The sequence below is a fragment of the Colletes gigas genome, unplaced genomic scaffold (assembly GCF_013123115.1).
Source record: "Colletes gigas isolate AHSC1104 unplaced genomic scaffold, ASM1312311v1 Colletes_gigas_Sc00003, whole genome shotgun sequence".
NCBI classification, from domain to species: Eukaryota; Metazoa; Arthropoda; class Insecta; order Hymenoptera; family Colletidae; genus Colletes; species Colletes gigas.
The window spans coordinates 4,963,059-4,981,878 of NW_025106632.1; the positions used below are offsets into that span (position 1 = coordinate 4,963,059).

Consider the following 18,820-nt stretch of genomic DNA (forward strand, 5'->3'; position numbering starts at 1 on the left):
ATGTCGGGCGTGCACAGACAAGCGTTGGCCTCGTTGCAACCTGGCGCGCAAAATTCACTTGTGATCGGCATAGTCGTGCACAGCTTCAACATGAAAACGATCGATGCAACGAGAACGAGATGTACGAAAATAATATCCATTAATCGTCAACATTTCTCTGCAATTTCTATACAATTTTTATAGACGTATACGATCTACGTGTGTGATGATTCTATCGTGCACGATACTCGGACGTCGCTGCATATTTTCTCGCTATTTATAAATAAACAAACCCCGAATGCTTTCAGATCATAACGGCGAACGAGGCGTGTGGACGTTCACGTTACGCGACTCCAAGGAACACAGTATAAACGTAACCGTGTGGGGCAGCGTGGCATACGTGAAAAAATTATCCGCAGATTTTCGTATCGGCAGCGTAGGTGTGTACCAACTTAAGGGCGCGTATCTGCACAGTAGGCAATGTACAGGGTAGTCAATAACAAGCGATCCAACGCGCATTGTTCCTTCTAACCTCGCTGAAATACCCCGCCTAACTACTCCCACCACATCTACTATACAGCGATGACTCGATGGCTAGGCACACCGATTGGCCGTGGCGTAATAGCGACGCCTACTCTATGGTAGGAATAAGGCGGCGCGTAGACCTTGCCCCTTGCCCTTGCCCCGTTTAGTTTGTGGGTATCTAGCCAACAAGTCATCTCTGGATAGTACCATGTGTCCACGAGAAGAAGGCACGGCGTGTTTGCATCCCCACTCCTGTTGCAGTCCGTTGACTCACAGGCATTGGTCGAAAACGGTGACGAATATCGGTGACGGCCAATCAGCGGACTGCAGCAAGAGTGGGGATGCAAACACGCTGTGCCTTCTTCTCGTGGACACATGATACTTAACTCTCGTTCTCGAGATTTTGATTTATACAAATTTTAACCCTTTCCACTCGTATGTCGCCGTACGTTAAAGGCGTTGGATGAAATTTTCGTTTGCAGTGGAGGTGATAAATCCGAAAGTGGTGGAGCGTCGTGAAAACGACAGAAACGAACTATTCGTCCCAACCGTGTCCAGCCTGTGCAGCCTGACGGTGAACGAAGGGAATGCATTGGTGCAACCTCACGATGCACCGACACGCGCGATGTACGAATCGTTGCTGACGCTACCGATGAAAAATCTGACCGAGCTGCAAAGCCTGAAAAGCGTTTTCGAGAACCTCGAGGCGCTACGCGACCAATACGTCGACGTGTTGGTCGTCGTTACGTTTGTACGTTTCGAAACGAATCGAAAAATGTAAAACACGATCAGAATCGCTTTATAATCATCGACAGGTCAGCGACATCCGTAACGTGATGACGCGGGACGGAAGAAGCATAAAGTTCCGGAACTTTGAAGTTACGGACGGATCGACGGACGAAATGGCGTCGTTCGTGCTCTGGGAGAAAGATTGGATCGAGAGGGCCGCGTATTGGGAACCTAAACGGACCGTGCTCTTCCTCGTAGACGCTCGAATCGCTTATGACAATTTTAAAAAGAAAACCGTTTTATCCATAGGTCTTGATTCGACAGAGATTTCTTACCGATCCAATGTTTTACAAATTAAAAATTAAAGAAAATTCTTCTATGCCTTGTTGAACTTTCAGTTAGAAAAACTTTAATCACCGAAAATCCGGACGTGCCCGAAGCTAAGACCGTAAGGAATTCGGTGCAATTCTATAATCCTGACATGATGTCCGGGAATATCTTCGCGTCGCCTAATCGTAAGGATCGAATTCCGAGATCAAATTACAGCGATGAACCGAAGCGTTACTTTACAGTCATTTGTTGCCTTGCTTTTCTTTTATAGCGGACACTATAACGACCGTAATGACCGTGCAAGATATTTCGAACAAGTTGAACAAAACGCCGAAGCAAGGTGATAGAATTCAGTTTGCCGTGATATTAAAGGCCTACGTAATAGACATAAACGTGAACAGCCTGAGTCCAACGATACTATCCAGAAAATGGTTCGCATCAATTTTTCTAGAGTTCCCTCCTTGGTAATAAAATTTGTTTAATGTACATTTCTCGTTGTTCGTAGCGCGTTGTGCAAGAGGATCGTTCTCGATGATCAAGATTCGTGTATGAATCTCGAGTGTCCATCGGGCAACGGAACTCGGCCACCTATGAACGTGTTGAGTCTGAATCTGAAGGTGAATCTGAAAGACGACACCGGGTATCTTATCGGCTGCAAATTGTTCGGTGACGCGGCTGAACGCGTCCTCGGTTGCAGCGCCACCGAGTTTCAGGTTGCTACAAAATAAAATTATTACGTTTCTGTGCCTAAGATACCTGACAAACGAAAAACATAAAAAAAAAATGACCACCATAATATAGAAATGGATTATCCAGAGTACAGATTAGTTGCAGGAACGTCCTTGATCGAACACGATTCGCGAATATTTTCAGACGATGATAATTCCGCAACGCGAAGACTTGAAGTGGAAATACGCGTTGGAGAAATGCGACGTCCGTTTGCACATACTCGGTCCAACGTCCACATTCCCGAGCGCCATCTACAACATTCTGTCGATCAGCAGAAACGAAGACGATGACGATGAAACGAATGCACTTGCCGAGTGCCTGATCGCGAACCAAATCGATGAACGTCGTTAAGAATTATAAAATACTTTAACATTGTCAACAAAACGTCTTAAGAATAATCGTAGGCTTCACAAAAAAAAATACAGTTTGATTTCTTGAATCGACAGTAAATGATTTTTGTTAAATAAAAAATTATTAACGAAAAATGTTTTCTATAGAGTTTTTTAGGGTGGTTTCGAAATGGTAATACTCTGATGTTAGTTTTATTTTTGGTAGACGCAACGTCAAGCTTTCAAATAACCCGCTTAACTGATAGATCTGAAGGTGTCGATTATACGGGGCATGTAACATAACCTTAGTAACTTTCATAGCAATCGACAATAGAGGCTTCAGAACTTCAGATTCGAATGAGGAAATTCTTAAAAGAACATCGATGCACCGATGCCATTTCTAATCATTTCTAATGATTAGGGATTCGTTATTGGGATCATTGTCTCGTAGTATCATTGTTTCTGTTAATCATTCGGCGTATACAGTTATTACAATTCTCTGAACAGTAGGATAAAGAGATGGAGGTAGATGATTCAAAAAGAAATGACGTCGTGGAGATTATGAGAGAGAATTTGAGAGAATTATCTCACATTGAAAGGAAGGAGCACCGCACGAAGGTGTTAAATAAAAATCGCGTGGCTTTGGGCAACATAGTGCCGGTCTCGTTTTTGACGACGAAATTTGTCGTCGAGAAGGCTAAAGTACTTAAAAAGAAACCGTTGTCGATAGAGGAGTACAAACAATTACAAAATGCTCTCATACAGGTAATCATACAGGAAATATGTAACACACAGTGGCCCACAAAGTGCTGGACATAAATATTCGTACAGTAATTGTTTATTTGGGATCTCTTGCTTGTTCGTATACAAAAACAGAACAAAATTGATAACACAGAAAACATGCGATCGATAAACATGTGGTTTAGTACCGTCTCATGCGTGTTCTCGATTTGAATTAGTAAATGATATTCAGAATAATGTAAAGAACGTCAACAAAGGAAAGAAAATAAATCCTATACAAAAATTAATAAGACAGAAACATCTATTTTGTTTGCGAAAGTTTATGAAGTATGGAAACTTCTGTGGGCCACTGTACATACCACTAATTTCAATTTTACTTTTCATTATTTTGCAGAGCGAGGAACATGTAAATTCATTTCTAAAAGTGGACAACATTTTACATGCCTTGGTACGTGATTTTTCTAGCAACGATCCAGCCTTGCAATTGTCTGCTATCAGTTGCTGTTGCAATATAGCACTTGGAAACGTTAAAGCATGCACGTCGTTAACAAAAAGTATCGCTCCGTACCTTATTACAGAATTGGACAGCTTAAATTATCCTTTATTGGTGGGTCGTAGAGAAAACGATATAAAATACACTACTCAAACTGATAAATTAATCCATTGAATATTATTCGTATCGTTAGGATGTCTGCGTGTGGACATTGGGAAATTTGGTTGCCGGAAGCGACAAGGCTTTCGAAATTCTTCATGCGCAAGATTGCTTCAAATATATCGTCAGTTTGATGAGCAATTGCGACGATACTATTTTCCCTTCTGTAGCGTATACAGCAATGCATTATACGCACGTTGGTTTTCAACGAATTCCGTGAGAATCATTCTTTCGTATCAGTGGTTTTTAATCTGTGGTCCACAGTCCGTAGAAAACAAAGATCAAGAACCACCGTTTCGTATCGCTATCTTTTAAGGTTTCAGCTATCGTTAATGGTACATATATTTGTAGGGAAAATAAAATGATCGAGCTCGCTAAAGCAATTACAGGAAGAAATCTTTCGTTCGAAGATCCGTACTTCGTTTGGTTGTTAGCTTTATTATCGTCGCAGATAGTCTGTAACATCTATTTACATAGTGTAGTGCCCTCGATAGTGGATTATCTGTATCAAAATAGTACAAATAACGTCGCCAACGTGACGGAGGTACGTGACTTTTAAACAACATTCGCTTATAGGTCGAATGAAACGGTAAACCTTTTACTTTAAAATTTATTTCTTTTCTTAGAAGTTTTAAAACGCGATAGTGAAATAAATTATTGTTCTATCAGAACCAATTAAAAATTCAACAGTTTCGTTCGACCCCTGCCTTTACACTTGTATCGAGTATCTGGTATTAAAAGTTTCCTTTTTATTTTAGGTCACAGCGTGTATAAGAATACTGGCTAATACTATTTGCGAAACGTCTGGTGATTTGGCAAAATTGTTTATGGAAAATCCGAAGTACACGCGATCAGATTTAGAGACATTGTTGAATAAATTACTTTCGTGTCAGTATATACATGTTAGGAAAGAGACGTTGTGGTTAATAGGTAATTATAAGTACTTTATTGTTAAATTAGTAGATCAGCTATGTCGATCAAATGAAAAAAATGAATACCTCTTGCAGGCAATCTTTACAATCACAATTGTACCGATGTTAAAAAGATTGTACAAGACATCGTACCGCGGTTATCGTCCCTAAAGCAAGCAGTCTTATCTACAACGCAGCAAACTATGTCGATAAGTACGGACCCGATCGACTGATCAAGTACCGCCATGCTTTTTAATACTGCGAGTCTTTGACTCACGCGGTTCCAGTGTCACCTACGTCTTTGTACATATTTTTTTACGCGTGTATTTACATATTAAATAAAGTTCAGCTGAGATTGTATACCAAATATGTATATTGTGCAGAGAAAGGAAAATAAGTGTCCTGGAAGAAGTTGCAAGTCGTATTAGGTCGAATGTTTTTGGTCGGCCTTTGTAAAAGGCCCACAACTAACAATTTTTTTAAGCAACGATTACTCGACACTATGTCGTATTTGTACAATTCGACTTACAAGTCGAGGACTTACTACGTATTGTCTACAATATTTACATATAGGGTGTTCATTAGAAACTGAATTTTTCGAGATATTTGGACGTAAAGTTCTCGAACGAACACCCTACATATGACGTTAATAATAGTTATGGATATTAAAATTCCCCTCCCCGGTTGTATACCCTACGAAAATTCCGCAATACCTTTAATACAAAAATAGTAAAATTTGAATCAAACTGCGTTCAAATTTGGTGACTCACGGCGAAAGCAAATTCACTTCAGAAATTCATTTTAACGGGAATAAATCGTCGTACTGGCCCTATGGAAGTGCGTTCGTTCCCCGTTACGTCCTCTATGCAGGACACTTTGACTAAATTGAAATATATGTGGCCCATGATATTCGCCGTTGGATGATTGGCAGCTTTCAAACATTTGTACAGCGCCTCGTCGCAGACGCAGTGCGATCTGTAAAAGGTAACGACAAAATTTTCCTCTTCTTCTTTTCACGCTACCGTTGGAAACAATTCGACAAAGGCGCGCATACTTAGTGTACAAAGAGTAGTTGGTAAGATTGTATCGCGTCCGTTGGGCGCGAACTTTAACCGGGCACAGATCGTGAGTACGACAGCATCTGAAAACGAGAAGAATATACAGGGTGTTCGGCCACATCTGGGGAAAAAATTTTAATGGGAGTTTCTAAAGGCCAAAATAAGACGAAAATCAAGAATACCAATTTGTTGATGGAGGCTCCGTTAAAAAGTTATTAACAATTAAATTCAAAAATTTCAAATCGTTCTGGAAAAAATTATTTTCAGTTGCAGGGGTTAATTACAATCATTTTGGGTGAATAGATATAACCTCGAAATCCTGCGCATTTTCGAGAAAAAAATTCGAGTAGGTGTCGAAATTTTTGGGCAAAATTGAAAAGTTTCAAATCGTTTTGGAAAAATTATTTTCGGTTAAGGGCGTTAATTATAATCATTTTTAGTGAATAGGAATACCCCCGAAATCCTACTCATTTTCGCGAAAAAAATTCGTGAAGTTCTGGAATTTTTCGACAAAATTAAAAAGTTTCATATCATTTTGGAAAAATTATTTTCCGTTGCGGGGGTCAATTACAATCATTTTGGGTGAATAGATATAACCTCGAAATTCAGCGCATTTTCGAGAAAAAAATACGAGTAAATGCTGAAACTTTTGGGTGAAATTAAAAAATTTCAGATCGTTTTGGAAAAATTATTTTCGGTTGCGGGAATCCATTACAATCATTTTATGTGAATAGACATACCGTCGAAATCCAGCGCATTTTCGAGAAAAAAATTCGAGTAGGTATTGAAATTTTTGGGGGAAATTGAAAAGTTTCAAATCGTTTTGGAAAAATTATTTTCAGTTGCGGGGGTTAATTACAATCATTTTTAGTGAATAGGCATACCCCCGAAATCCTACTCATTTTCGCGAAAAAAATTCGGGAAGTTCTGGAATTTTTCGACAAAATTAAAAAGTTTCATATCATTTTGGAAAAATTATTTTCCGTTGCGAGGATCAATTATAATCATTTTGGGTGAATAGATATAACCTCGAAATCCTGCGCATTTTCGAGAAAAAAATTCGAGTAGGTGTCGAAATTTTTGGGCAAAATTGAAAAGTTTCAAATCGTTTTGGAAAAATTATTTTCGGTTAAGGGCGTTAATTATAATCATTTTTAGTGAATAGGAATACCCCCGAAATCCTACTCATTTTCGCGAAAAAAATTCGTGAAGTTCTGGAATTTTTCGACAAAATTAAAAAGTTTCATATCATTTTGGAAAAATTATTTTCCGTTGCGGGGGTCAATTACAATCATTTTGGGTGAATAGATATAACCTCGAAATTCAGCGCATTTTCGAGAAAAAAATACGAGTAAATGCTGAAACTTTTGGGTGAAATTAAAAAATTTCAGATCGTTTTGGAAAAATTATTTTCGGTTGCGGGAATCCATTACAATCATTTTATGTGAATAGACATACCGTCGAAATCCAGCGCATTTTCGAGAAAAAAATTCGAGTAGGTATTGAAATTTTTGGGGGAAATTGAAAAGTTTCAAATCGTTTTGGAAAAATTATTTTCAGTTGCGGGGGTTAATTACAATCATTTTTAGTGAATAGGCATACCCCCGAAATCCTACTCATTTTCGCGAAAAAAATTCGGGAAGTTCTGGAATTTTTCGACAAAATTAAAAAGTTTCATATCATTTTGGAAAAATTATTTTCCGTTGCGAGGATCAATTATAATCATTTTGGGTGAATAGATATAACCTCGAAATCCTGCGCATTTTCGAGAAAAAAATTCGAGTAGGTGTCGAAATTTTTGGGCAAAATTGAAAAGTTTCAAATCGTTTTGGAAAAATTATTTTCGGTTAAGGGCGTTAATTATAATCATTTTTAGTGAATAGGAATACCCCCGAAATCCTACTCATTTTTGCGAAAAAAATTCGTGAAATTCTGGAATTTTTCGACAAAATTAAAAAGTTTCATATCATTTTTGAAAAATTATTTTCCGTTGCGGGGGTCAATTACAATCATTTTGTGTGAATAGACATACCCTCGAAATCCAGTTCATTTTCGAGAAAAAAATTCTAGTAGGTACTGAGATTTTTGGGCAAAATTGAAAAGTTTCAAATCGTTTTGGAAAAATTATTTTTGGTTACAGTAGTCGATTGCAATTATTTTTGGTGAATACACATATCATCGAAATCCTTCGCATTTACGAGAAAAAAATTCGAGTAGGTACTGAAATTTTTGGGGGAAATTGAAAAGTTTCAAATCCTTTTGGAAAAATTATTTTCGGTTAAGGGCGTTAATTATAATCATTTTTAGTGAATAGGAATACCCCCGAAATCCTACTCATTTTCGAGAAAAAAATTCGGGAATTTCTGGAATTTTTCGACAAAATTAAAAAGTTTCATATCATTTTGGAAAAATTATTTTCCGTTGCGAGGATCAATTACAATCATTTTGTGTGAATAGACATACCCTCGAAATCCTTCGCATTTACGAGAAAAAAATTCGAGTAAATGCTGAAACTTTTGGATGAAATTGGAAAATTTCAAATCGTCTTGGAAAAATTATTTTTGGTTGCAAGGGTCAATTACAATCATTTTTGGTGATCAGACATATCCCCGAAATCCTTCGCATTTTCGAGAAAAAAATTCAGCACGAAGGGAACTTTTAAACGTTAATAACTTTTTAACAAAATCTCCATCAACAAACATTTGTATTCTTGATTTCTCCCATTACAATTTTTCTCAGGGTTGACTGAACACCCTGTATAAATCGCGAAAGAAAGCAGAATTTCGTAACGATCGAATAAATAAACCACATCGAGCCATTCTAACCTGTCGATTTCGACTTCGTGGCCTAAATCGTGATAGTTCTCGGCGATGTCGCCGGTGCCGCACCACTTCGTCCCTGCAAACAACGACACGAATCGTATAGAAAGTTTTCCAAAATAAAAACTCGCGCGAAAGAAATTCCTGATAATCATAAACATTCACCTGGCAGAATACCCGAAAGAAGTGACAGGGAATTACTCACTACGTGGTTACCTCTACTCAGAGTACCCATCGTCGAAGTGACCAAAGCGTTATGTTGTATTTTGTCCAACAGCTCGCACTGTAGCATCAACCTCGTTAATTCTTTGAACGAGACCGATTGCGGAATAGTCGTCGACGACAGGTTTCTCAAAATTTCGTTGGCCTCGTCGGGTTCGCTGGAACAACGTCGCGTTTTACTTTACCCGTGTTTGCCGCGTTCACCGGCTCCCCGATTAAAAACCACTCACTACACTTCGATCAGGTTGCAATCGTGCAGCTCGTTGTTGGTACCGATCTCGACGACAGCTACTGTCTGATCGTGATAATAGACCGCCGTTATTTCGCCCCTGTCGAGCATATTGGTCCTGAGCGTGACGCCGTGCAGCCCCTTGAACTTGTTCGCGAAGAAGATCGGCTGCTGCAAACTGATGGAGCTTATCGCCAGGACCAACAGCAACACATTGGACCGCGGGCACATGTCGATCTCTTCGATGAAGCTGCGATCGAAGGCAACGTTTTGCTAAAAAAAAATCAAAGCAAGCGAGCGGCTAATTGTAAGACGGGCCACACGCGTTTTGTCAACGCGCCCCCTCTCGAGGAAAAGTGGTGTTACAAAGAAACAAACGGTCACACCGGCGAAAGACATTCTTGTAGCGACCATCGCCTCGAACGGGTTTTATTTTGAAAACGCCCACATCGTTCACCCGATTCTCACAGTCTCGATTCCCATTCGCGTAATCGACCGTTGTTCACGTCGGTAATTATTAGATCACCGTTGAAAAGAGTCGAGGGAACAGAGGCGCGGCGAATATGCGCTGCATCGTCGATTCGATCGCGGCGAAGTTCGGTCATAGAGCGCGATCGATCTCCGTCACCTTGAACGCCGCCGAAGAATTTCTCCCGCGGTTCTGATTTATTCAGAAGTCCGTTACATTACGCTGGGCGTGGGCCGCTACAAAAACGTGATCGCCTTCGAAGCTCCGTTCCACGTAACCGTCGCGACTTTTTCCATCGTGCTAATGCGGTCTGAAAAAACAATGATATCGGTCCACCTCGACCCATTCCGTCCTCCGTGGTGACAGATTGCACTATGCGCGATTAACTTTCCAGGATTCCATCCCCCCGGTTCCGTCCACTCTAGACGAAACCTGACACCCGGCAGAAAAGGAAAGAGAATCGGTAAAACGAAAGGGAACGAGACTCGCGTAATGCAAAGAGATTCCGTAAGACTGATCGTTCGATAAGAAATATTTTTACTTTCTGTGTGTCGATGCCAGTGTACTTTTGGCATTGGCGACACGATGCATAAGCGATTCCCAGTTTTTGCGGCACGATAAGCGATAATCGAATGCACGTTCTTCTTTTGCTGTTCTTATTTTAACACGATGTACGCGCGCAATTTTTTCTTTGCACCTTTGTCGCTGTTCAGTGGTCGAGTACGTTACGAAAGTCGTCAGCGGTCATTGTACCATATCACGTAATATTGCACGTAAAAGTCGATTAAAAATAGTTCTGATTTATGCCGTGATTGGACTCGTTTTGATCATAAGAATCTGAAGAACTAACCATTATTATTTTCTACAGACATTTATGTAAATTCCTCTTAAAAAAAACCAACGATGACTAAGATAAGTAATAAACATTAATACACAGGGTGCCTCAAATTTACGACTAAGTGGTCTCGTTCCTAAGAACGAACAACATCGTTACGTGTATTGCGTTGTTTACGTTGGTTAAACACTTACCTTATATTTAATTTGGCCCAGTAAGGAAAAAGAAATTGGTACACCACTGGTTACATGATCCGTGTTGTTCGGCGAACGCGATTACCGAGAACTGATCTTTCTCTCTCCCATAACGCGAAGGGTGAGTGGTAACCGACACCGGACTCTCTCATGCAAGGTCATTCTCGACGATCACACCCGTTTGTTCGAACGCGTAAACAAAATAGAATTTCGGTTGGAAACGCTTTGTACGGTGTACCGGCGAACACAGCAGCTCCGTGCATCTATAATGCACACGGCCAGCCGGCTCGTGCACCGATCGAATACAGAGAGACCCCCTCGAAGGAGCGACCGATCCAAACGGGGGGCACACGGTAAGTACCGAGTGGCGGGAACCGACTGTCGCTCCCCACCGCGGCGGTAATATTTTGTAAACTCGTGGAACCGTGCACAACCGTGGACGGCGCCGCCCGGTTCGCGAATCCCCCACCGTTCGACTTGCTTTATCGCGACATTGCGTGGCGATGCTCCTGCGAAGATGAATACACCGATCGTGTCGTGTCGGGGGGGACCCAGATTCGGGGAGACTAGGACGAAGAAAGTGGGACGGAGCGTAGAGAATTATGCGACTAGTGCACGCATCGTTAAGCTCGTCTCGGTACGCCGTCCGACGATCTTGACGATTCCACGGAGAAATCTCCGAGGGTCTGATCTTTGTTCTAACGGTAGGTCCCATCGTGACGCGTTCTTTCTTTTTTGATCGAATTCTAATTTTTCCCGTAATTGTTACGGCGAGGACCACGAGGTATTATCTTTGTTATTTTAACCCTTTGCCGTCCTTAGACTGCGGATCTTTAAATTCATATTTTTATTAAAATATTTTAATTCTTATTTTTATTTTATAAGTTTTATTAATGAAACGGGAGCTTCGTAGAGGGTCGTTCCAACACCTCAATATAATAATTTGTAAACTTGTTTTAAGTATTTCTTATAGTTTTGCATATTGAGTGCATTCTATAGTTTTTTGAACGAATGGTAATTTTAGTAATGCGAGTAATTTAATAATGGTAATTAATTTTAAAATACTGTCGTTTCTTCGTGACGAATATACAGGGTGTTCGACCATCCCTGAGAAAATTTTAATGGGTTCTCAAATGGGGGAGGTCAAAATGAGACGAAAATCAAGAATACCAATTTGTTGATGGAGGCTCCGTTAAAAAGTTATTAACAATTAAATTCAAAAATTTCATATCATTCTGGAAAAATTATTTTCGGTTACGGGGGCCAATTACAATCATTTTTGGTCATTACACATATCCTCGAAATCCTACTGACTCTCGAGAACAAAATTCCAAAAGGTATGGAATTTTTGGGCGAAACTGAAAAGTTTCAAATCGTCTTGGAAAAATTATTTTCAGTTGCGGGGGTTAAGTATAATCAATTTTAGTGAATAGACATATCCCCGAAATCTTGCGCATTTTCGAGAAAAAAATTCCAGAAGGTATGGAATTTTTCGACAAAATTAAAAAGTTTCAAATCGTTTCAAAAAAATTATTTTTGGTTGCAAAGATCAATTACAATCATTTTTGGTGAATAGACATACCCTCGAAATCCTACGCATTTTCGAGAAAAAAATTCGGGAATATGTGAAATTTTTCGACAAAATTAAAAAGTTTTAAATCGTTTCAAAAAAATTATTTTTGTTTGCAAGAGTCAATTACAATCATTTTTGCTCATGAAACATATCCTCGAAATCCTACTGACTTTCGAGAAAAAAATTCCAGAAGGTATGGAATTTATGGGCGAAATTAAAAAATTTCAAATCATATTAAAAAAATTATATTTAGTTACCGGGGTCAATTACAAGCATTTTTGGTGAATAGACATATCCTCGAAATCCTACTAACTTTCGAGAAAAAAATTCGAGTTTGTATGCAATTTTTCGACAAAATTACAAAATTTCAAATCGTCTTGGAAAAATTATTTTCGGTTGCGGGGATTAATTTCAATAATTTTTGGTGAATAGACATATCCCCGAAATCTTGCGCATTTTCGAGAAAAAAATTCAGTACGAGCGAAACTTTAATAACTTTTTAACAAAGCCTCCGTTAACAAATTGGTATTCTTGAGTTTCGTCTTATTTTGGCCTCTCGAATCCCCCATTAAAATTTTTCCCATGGGTGGTCGAACACTCTGTAGTCTTCAAACACAGCTGACTGATTAATGAAATTTGGGAAAAGGTACCTGGTTATCTGGTTACTGATATAAGGGTTAAAGCGTTGGAAGGAAGTTATACAATTTGAAGGTTTATATTTCCATAAATTCATTTAAAAAAAGATATGTTTCTGTAATTCTTTCGTAAGTGGTATAGAACGTGTTTTAATCGAAAAACAATTATCTATTTCCTTGACCGATACAAATTACATGTTATTTCCCTCGTTGACAACAAGTAGTTCAAGGCATTTAAAAGTACATTAAAGATAAATATCGAATTACGACACACGTGACACACAAAATGGTGTTAGGTTTTACGTGTTGTGTAAAATCAGCATTTTCGGGCATAAATATTGATATTTCAGCTTATCCATCGCGAACATTTAACGGTCGTTTAATTTTCAATCAACGAGCAACAGATACGAATTTTTCCTCTACTTCGTACGTCGTCGGAAACATTTCGATCGCCCCGTAGATGCGGATTTCGTACCGTAGAGAACGTGTCGAAGGCGCGCGTACGCTCCCGTCGGAATTTTGAAATTCTCGCGTAGAAATCACGAAACGACAGCTGCGTTGCGTTATAGGTTATTTATTACCCAGAATTTGTAAACGTTTCACAAACGATGCAGAAGCGAAACAGCGTCTCCATTTTATTTCTTTTTTTCTCATCGAGCGTCGAATCGCCGAGCGTCCGTTCCCGTTCTAGAAATTTTCGACGTCGTAACAGAAAAATTTATCGGTGCCGCGATAACGCCTAGCACGTTGAATACCTTCGGTGACCCATAAAACGTCGAACAATTTACAAACGGTAAGGTCGGTGTGTGGCGATAAGCGGGCACACGGCGCGACGCCTGAACGTAATTCTCGTACGTTTACGACTGGCTCGACTTCAAAGGCTGCTGCTCGTGGGACACCGCGTTCGTCTTCGACGCGGCGTTCACCGGATACTGATTTCCGATCCGACCGGTGCTCAGCGTGATGCTAATCGGCGTAGCGTTCGAAAGTTGCTGCCGGACCGGGCACTGACGGTAGCCTGGAATTGGAAACGCACGAATATTGAATTAGCTTCGTGGAACTTGTCGAAATGTTACGGCAAAACTAGCACAAACTCGTTAACCCCCCAAGGATCAGTGGTCCCCAACGTTTTCGAACGATCTGCGAAAACTTGGGAAAAATTTTAATGGAAGGTTCTAGAGGACAAAAGAAGACGAAAATCAAGAATATCAATTTCTTGACTGAGGCTTCGTTAAAAAGTTATTAAAAAATTAAATTACAAAAATTTCAAATCGTCTTGGAATAATTATTTTTGGTTGCGGTGGTCAATTACAATCATTTTTGGTGAATAGACATACCCTCGAAATCCTGCGCATTTTCGAGAAAAAAATTCGAATAAATGCTGAAACTTTTGGGTGAAATTAAAAAATTTCAAATCGTCTTGGAAAAATTATTTTTGGTTACAGTGATCAATTACAATCATTTTTGGTGAATACACATATCATCAAAATCCTACGCACTTACGAGAAAAAAATTCGAGTAGGTGCTGAAATTTTTGGGCAAAATTGAAAAGTTTCAAATCGTTTTGAAAAATTATTTTCACTTGCAGGGGTTAATTACAATCATTTTTAGTGAATAGGCATACCCCCGAAATCCTACTCATTTTCGAGAAAAAAATTCGGGAAGGTGTGAGATTTTTCGACTAAATTAAAAAGTTAGATATCGTTTTGGAAAAATTATTTTCCGTTTCGGGGGTCAATTACAATCATTTTTGTTGAATAGACATAACCTCGAAATCCTGCGCATTTTCGAGAAAAAAATTCGAGTAAATGCTGAAACTTTTGGGTGAAATTGGAAAATTTCAAATCGTTCCAAAAAAATTATTTTTGGTTACAGTGGTCAATTGCAATCATTTTTGGTGAATACACATACCCTCGAAATCCTGCGCAATTACGAGAAAAAAATTCGAGTAGGTACTGAAATTTTGGGGGGAAATTGAAAAGTTATCAATTTCTTGTCTAAGGCTTCGTTAAAAAGTTATTAAAAAATTAAATTATAAAAATTTGAAATCATTCTGGAGAAATTATTTTTGGTTCCGAGTCACGATATTTCGAACGAATCTCCTTTCAAAATTAAAGTTGCCAACAAGAGGCAGAGATTTGCGACCTTAACTAATGCTCTGGCAGCGCCCCCTGAGACCTGCGCCCTCTGAGCGAGGTTAGGAAGCACGACTGGCAACTCACTTATGTTTATTCTAGCACGATAGCAGCGATGAATGTTAATGTTCTCTCGAGACTGACGTCTGAACGCTATTTTGAGAATGAACAAGTGTCCTTGAGGCTTAAGCAATGAGTAGAACGCGCGAAGCTATTTTTTAGAACAATTTTGCAGAATACTCGTTTAATGGGGGTCTTTACCGGCGTGATGGGGACCGGAACAGTGACAACAAATGGGATTGTTCCGTGGCCGCGGGCAGAACTCGACGCTGTGCGGTTCTCCGCACCGAACGCAACGGGGCAGGTGTCTGCAGTTGGCAGCCATGTGCCAGAATCCCTGGCACCGATAACACTGGAGAACACCGTCCCCCGTTTGAAGACTCGTCGCCTCCAGGAAGTTGTTTGCCATTCCAGGGCCGGGCTGCAGCGGGCCACCGATGCTTCCGGTCGCGCCGCGCCACCAACGTTCAGGAATCACACCGAACCGGGCCGCCCCGAAAAAGTCCAGACCCTGACGTAACAGTAGCTCGTAATGTCCAGCGTCGAGCACCTGCGAGGAATACGCGAAACGGCTAAAAAGTTTTAAAATCATTAAAACGTTCCCCTACTGTGTGTACTTCGTCCAACGAGAGGGGGACAATAAACGAAGGCAAACGTTCGAACGACAATACGAGTCGAACGTCGATGAATAAAGGCAGGACTGTCCGTCTGCTGTCTCATCTCGTTGTACATTGTATGTAATGAGGCGTAGGGTCTGGATTACATTTTACAGTACATTTTTAGGTTACATTCGACGCAATATGCTTTCGTACATTTATAGTGGGTATTACTATTCATTAAAGAAACGAACGATTAACCTCGACGCGGATGTATTGTCGCCAGCGTTCGACGCTCCCCGTCGCGATCCCCTGTTTCGACAGCGCAGAATTAATGTCCTGCAATGGAATGGCCCAGGGCACGTCGCGCAAGAGAACCGCCTGCCTGTACCGGGAATCCTTCGCCGAGAATCGAGCAACCTGGTGGGAACGCGAGAAATTACGCCAATCACTTTCGAACGTTCTTTTTAATAAAGATTAACGGTAATGTACAATTAGAATAAACCCAATAGAGAGGTAATAATATATTATATTAACGATATTCCCATCGAGCGACGCACAATGTTGCTTGCCCCCTTTGAGCGCTGAGTTGCGCGTGCGCTGTGAGATAACTTGCGCGGTGACTGCAAAAAACAGTGAATGGGCCATACGAGAACCCATATATGCGTTCATAGCCCCAATCGAATGATTATGTGGAACACCCATACACGTGTTCATAGCGCTCAAAAGGTTGAACTTCGGTGGTCGAGATGAGAACCAGCGTTGGCAACGTGGTGTCACCGTTGCAATTTTGTTAGCAACATAGACAGAAAAAGAAGACAACGACGAAAGATTTGGCGTGCCAACGCGGAAGAAGTGTCGGCCGTCCGACATTCTCTACGCGCCGAGAGAACCAGCGTGGCGTTGTGCAAGCTCGCTGGGTTATCTCTCAGCTTTCGTTTCCACGTTTCTTGCGTAAGAGAAAGCGACCAGGAAAACGCGGACGATCGCGGTGCAAAACGACGATGCTGCGTCCCGCGATGCTCCGCCGTTATTGCTTAGGTTATCGAAGACGCAGGAAAGTTGATTTGGAAAGGGAAACGCGTTGGCGTAACTGAATTCGAGCGCGGCTCGGGAGCAGGTGGCGCCACCTCTCGCCAATAAAAATATTCCTTATTGCGTCATCGACTTTACATTCGTTCCCTCGAATCGAATAATATTTTTTCAGCGAGTACTTTCGCTTCGAGAATAGAAATTCCAGCACGTTCGCGGGACACGCAAACACAGATCTAACGGGTTGCGTAAATAAGTTTGCTCGCGTCGACGACGGGGCTTTAACGATTTATTAAAAACTCTACAACCGGGATGATTAATAGCGGAAGATAATGTTCGCGACTGAATAAATTAAAGGCAAAAATTATTGCAGCTCGATCGAAATAATGGAGAAAGGAGAAACGTTTCACTTTTTAACACGTTCCATGCTAAATTATATTTTTCTCATTGAGAGATAAAGAGGTAAACAATAGTTAGTATCGCTTTAATGTGTCCTATAATGACGACCCGGAACAATTTTTAAGCTGTGCGCTGATAACGGTACACGCGGCGTAGTAATGAGTTATCAGTTCGTTCCGCCAAGTAGAAAACAACGCGAAGTAAACGAAGATAATGGAAATGCAAAAATTTAGCGAGCCTTGTAAACGTGTACCGTTTTTAAAATCGGAATCGAAAGCAACTTGACAGGCAACGTGTCGATCGAATAATTTATCGTTAAGGGGTACTTGTACGGGTCCTTCGAAAACTCGCGCCAGATCCCCGCGTTGCAGAAGCTTCTCCGCGTCAGCCTCGCGCGCGAATGCAGCGATCAGGCCGCAAGGTGTCTCAGACACGTGCCACGCGGCCAAGGGGTCGGACGCACGGATCGTTTCTTCCAGATTCGGGCGCAGCAACACGTCACCTGACATAATTTAGTTTTCTGTACACAGGCGCGACGTCTCCTCGTCAATAGCTAGCCGCTTAACACATTGACCACATATGGGTGACACGACTTTCCACCGAGTTAAAAAAATTTATTCCCGAGATCGGATGTAAAAGAAAATAAAGCTAGGTAGGGCCCTTGAATTTTAACGAGTCTGTGAAAATAAATTCCATGACAAATTCTTGGTATGATAGTTTCCAATTGTCTAAAAACAAAATTTAATTTTCCTTTTAATTTGAGGGATTTGGTCTGGCAGTCAACGTGTTAATACGCGACAAAAAGTAATTTAATTCCGTCATGGGAGATTCGCAAACAGGTCCCAGTTTGAGAAACACTGTTTTGGATGGACGTTCATGTAAGTACAACCAAACCCGCGGAGAACTAATCGGTTTTTGCATTTACAATTAATTTCAAAACGTTGCAAAAAAAGAAAGAAAGTTTCCAGAACAGGTCACAGACGTAATAAATATCGATTGAAATCACTGGCGACGAGCAACAGTCAACATCGAAGCGTTAAAATTTCCGTCATTTCATTCGAGAATGCGACAGTGTTTCTCTGGTAATCGTAAAATCTCCAGCGGCGTTGCGATCCTTTTTCTAGCCAAACATAACCTAACATAAAACTGTACATGCACTGTCTGGAAGTGTAAATCAGATAATTTCCTAACTTCCTACGTTCGTTTCACAGTCCACCTAGCTGTAAATATTATTATTGTTTTAACCGGCGGTGCACGAGACGTAGCAAAAAAAAATGAAACTGGTTGAATTCTGGATAGTATCGAATTGCGTAACTCTCGTTATCGCGGAGAAGAAAGTACGTAAGTTTCGTGCACGTAAGCCGTTTACGGTACTGGTGTTGCTTATGCAACCGGGGGATTCGTTAAGCAAAGAAACAGGCAATTTGCCACCTTGCGTTCCTTGCACTTGACCTTGCGGGCCGACAGCACGCGAGATGTAGAGGGAACACGTGAACTCTTCCTGACCGGAAACACGTGCTCCGCCGTCCCAGGCGTCGTTCGACGTTTTTGGCGCCACGATCGCTGTCTCCATCGTCGTCTCGAGCTTCTTATCCTCCTCGGGGGGTTCCTCCTCCATCCTGTGCACTTTGCACACCAT

At 40.8% G+C, this 18,820-nt stretch overlaps 4 protein-coding genes across 7 annotated transcripts; 2 read left to right on the plus strand and 2 right to left on the minus strand.

Annotated features, from left to right (window-relative positions):
* LOC122404750 (meiosis-specific with OB domain-containing protein) lies at positions 1 to 2,643 on the plus strand. Its single transcript, XM_043408972.1, has 8 exons — positions 1 to 121; positions 288 to 419; positions 987 to 1,255; positions 1,320 to 1,542; positions 1,632 to 1,748; positions 1,835 to 1,994; positions 2,069 to 2,276; positions 2,437 to 2,643. The coding sequence occupies exons 1-8, from the start codon at positions 1 to 3 to the stop codon at positions 2,641 to 2,643; spliced, it is 1,437 nt and encodes a 478-aa protein (XP_043264907.1).
* A 202-nt stretch (positions 2,644 to 2,845) lies between these two features.
* LOC122404465 lies at positions 2,846 to 5,173 on the plus strand. Of its 2 annotated transcripts, XM_043408416.1 has the most exons (6): positions 2,847 to 3,386; positions 3,757 to 3,969; positions 4,049 to 4,230; positions 4,366 to 4,558; positions 4,773 to 4,944; positions 5,022 to 5,173. In XM_043408416.1, exons 1-6 carry the CDS (start codon positions 3,141 to 3,143, stop codon positions 5,156 to 5,158), a joined length of 1,143 nt encoding a protein of 380 aa, XP_043264351.1. In that variant the 5' UTR covers positions 2,847 to 3,140; the 3' UTR covers positions 5,159 to 5,173. The 2 variants fall into 2 exon arrangements, with proteins under 2 accessions (XP_043264350.1, XP_043264351.1); XM_043408415.1 differs by having other exon boundaries at positions 2,846 to 3,386; positions 4,773 to 5,160.
* On the minus strand, positions 5,174 to 11,115 carry LOC122404466. 3 transcript variants are annotated; one of them, XM_043408418.1, is made up of 6 exons: positions 10,752 to 11,115; positions 9,255 to 9,503; positions 8,968 to 9,182; positions 8,809 to 8,881; positions 5,980 to 6,066; positions 5,174 to 5,900 (listed from the first exon to the last, which is right to left on the minus strand). In XM_043408418.1, the coding sequence occupies exons 2-6, from the start codon at positions 9,482 to 9,484 to the stop codon at positions 5,714 to 5,716; spliced, it is 792 nt and encodes a 263-aa protein (XP_043264353.1). In that variant the 5' UTR covers positions 9,485 to 9,503; positions 10,752 to 11,115; the 3' UTR covers positions 5,174 to 5,713. The 3 variants fall into 3 exon arrangements, with proteins under 3 accessions (XP_043264353.1, XP_043264352.1, XP_043264354.1); XM_043408417.1 differs by having other exon boundaries at positions 9,255 to 9,526; XM_043408419.1 differs by having other exon boundaries at positions 5,706 to 5,900; positions 9,019 to 9,182; positions 9,255 to 9,526.
* Positions 11,116 to 13,229: 2,114 nt separating this feature from the next.
* On the minus strand, positions 13,230 to 18,820 carry LOC122404672. The gene is made up of 5 exons (XM_043408852.1): positions 18,610 to 18,820; positions 17,508 to 17,683; positions 16,012 to 16,170; positions 15,356 to 15,704; positions 13,230 to 13,977 (listed from the first exon to the last, which is right to left on the minus strand). Exons 1-5 carry the CDS (start codon positions 18,818 to 18,820, stop codon positions 13,817 to 13,819), a joined length of 1,056 nt encoding a protein of 351 aa, XP_043264787.1. The 3' UTR covers positions 13,230 to 13,816.

Coding starts and splice junctions, on each gene's coding strand:
- LOC122404750 (XM_043408972.1), top strand. CDS start 1: ATGTCGGGCGTGCACAGACAAGCGTTGGCCTCGTTGCAACCTGGCGCG. Junction 1,749..1,834: donor TATCTTCGCGTCGCCTAATC/GTAAGGATCGAA, acceptor TTTCTTTTATAG/CGGACACTATAACGACCGTA. Junction 2,277..2,436: donor GCAGCGCCACCGAGTTTCAG/GTTGCTACAAAA, acceptor GAATATTTTCAG/ACGATGATAATTCCGCAACG.
- LOC122404465 (XM_043408415.1), top strand. CDS start 3,141: ATGGAGGTAGATGATTCAAAAAGAAATGACGTCGTGGAGATTATGAGA. Junction 3,387..3,756: donor TACAAAATGCTCTCATACAG/GTAATCATACAG, acceptor ATTATTTTGCAG/AGCGAGGAACATGTAAATTC. Junction 4,559..4,772: donor ACGTCGCCAACGTGACGGAG/GTACGTGACTTT, acceptor TTTTTATTTTAG/GTCACAGCGTGTATAAGAAT.
- LOC122404466 (XM_043408418.1), bottom strand. CDS start 9,484: ATGTGCCCGCGGTCCAATGTGTTGCTGTTGGTCCTGGCGATAAGCTCC. Junction 9,183..9,254: donor TGCAACCTGATCGAAGTGTA/GTGAGTGGTTTT, acceptor ACGTTGTTCCAG/CGAACCCGACGAGGCCAACG. Junction 8,882..8,967: donor TCTTTCGGGTATTCTGCCAG/GTGAATGTTTAT, acceptor CGTTGTTTGCAG/GGACGAAGTGGTGCGGCACC.
- LOC122404672 (XM_043408852.1), bottom strand. CDS start 18,820: ATGGTGTGCAAAGTGCACAGGATGGAGGAGGAACCCCCCGAGGAGGAT. Junction 17,684..18,609: donor AGTGCAAGGAACGCAAGGTG/GCAAATTGCCTG, acceptor AAATTATGTCAG/GTGACGTGTTGCTGCGCCCG. Junction 13,978..15,355: donor TTCCGGTCCCCATCACGCCG/GTAAAGACCCCC, acceptor TTCCAATTCCAG/GCTACCGTCAGTGCCCGGTC.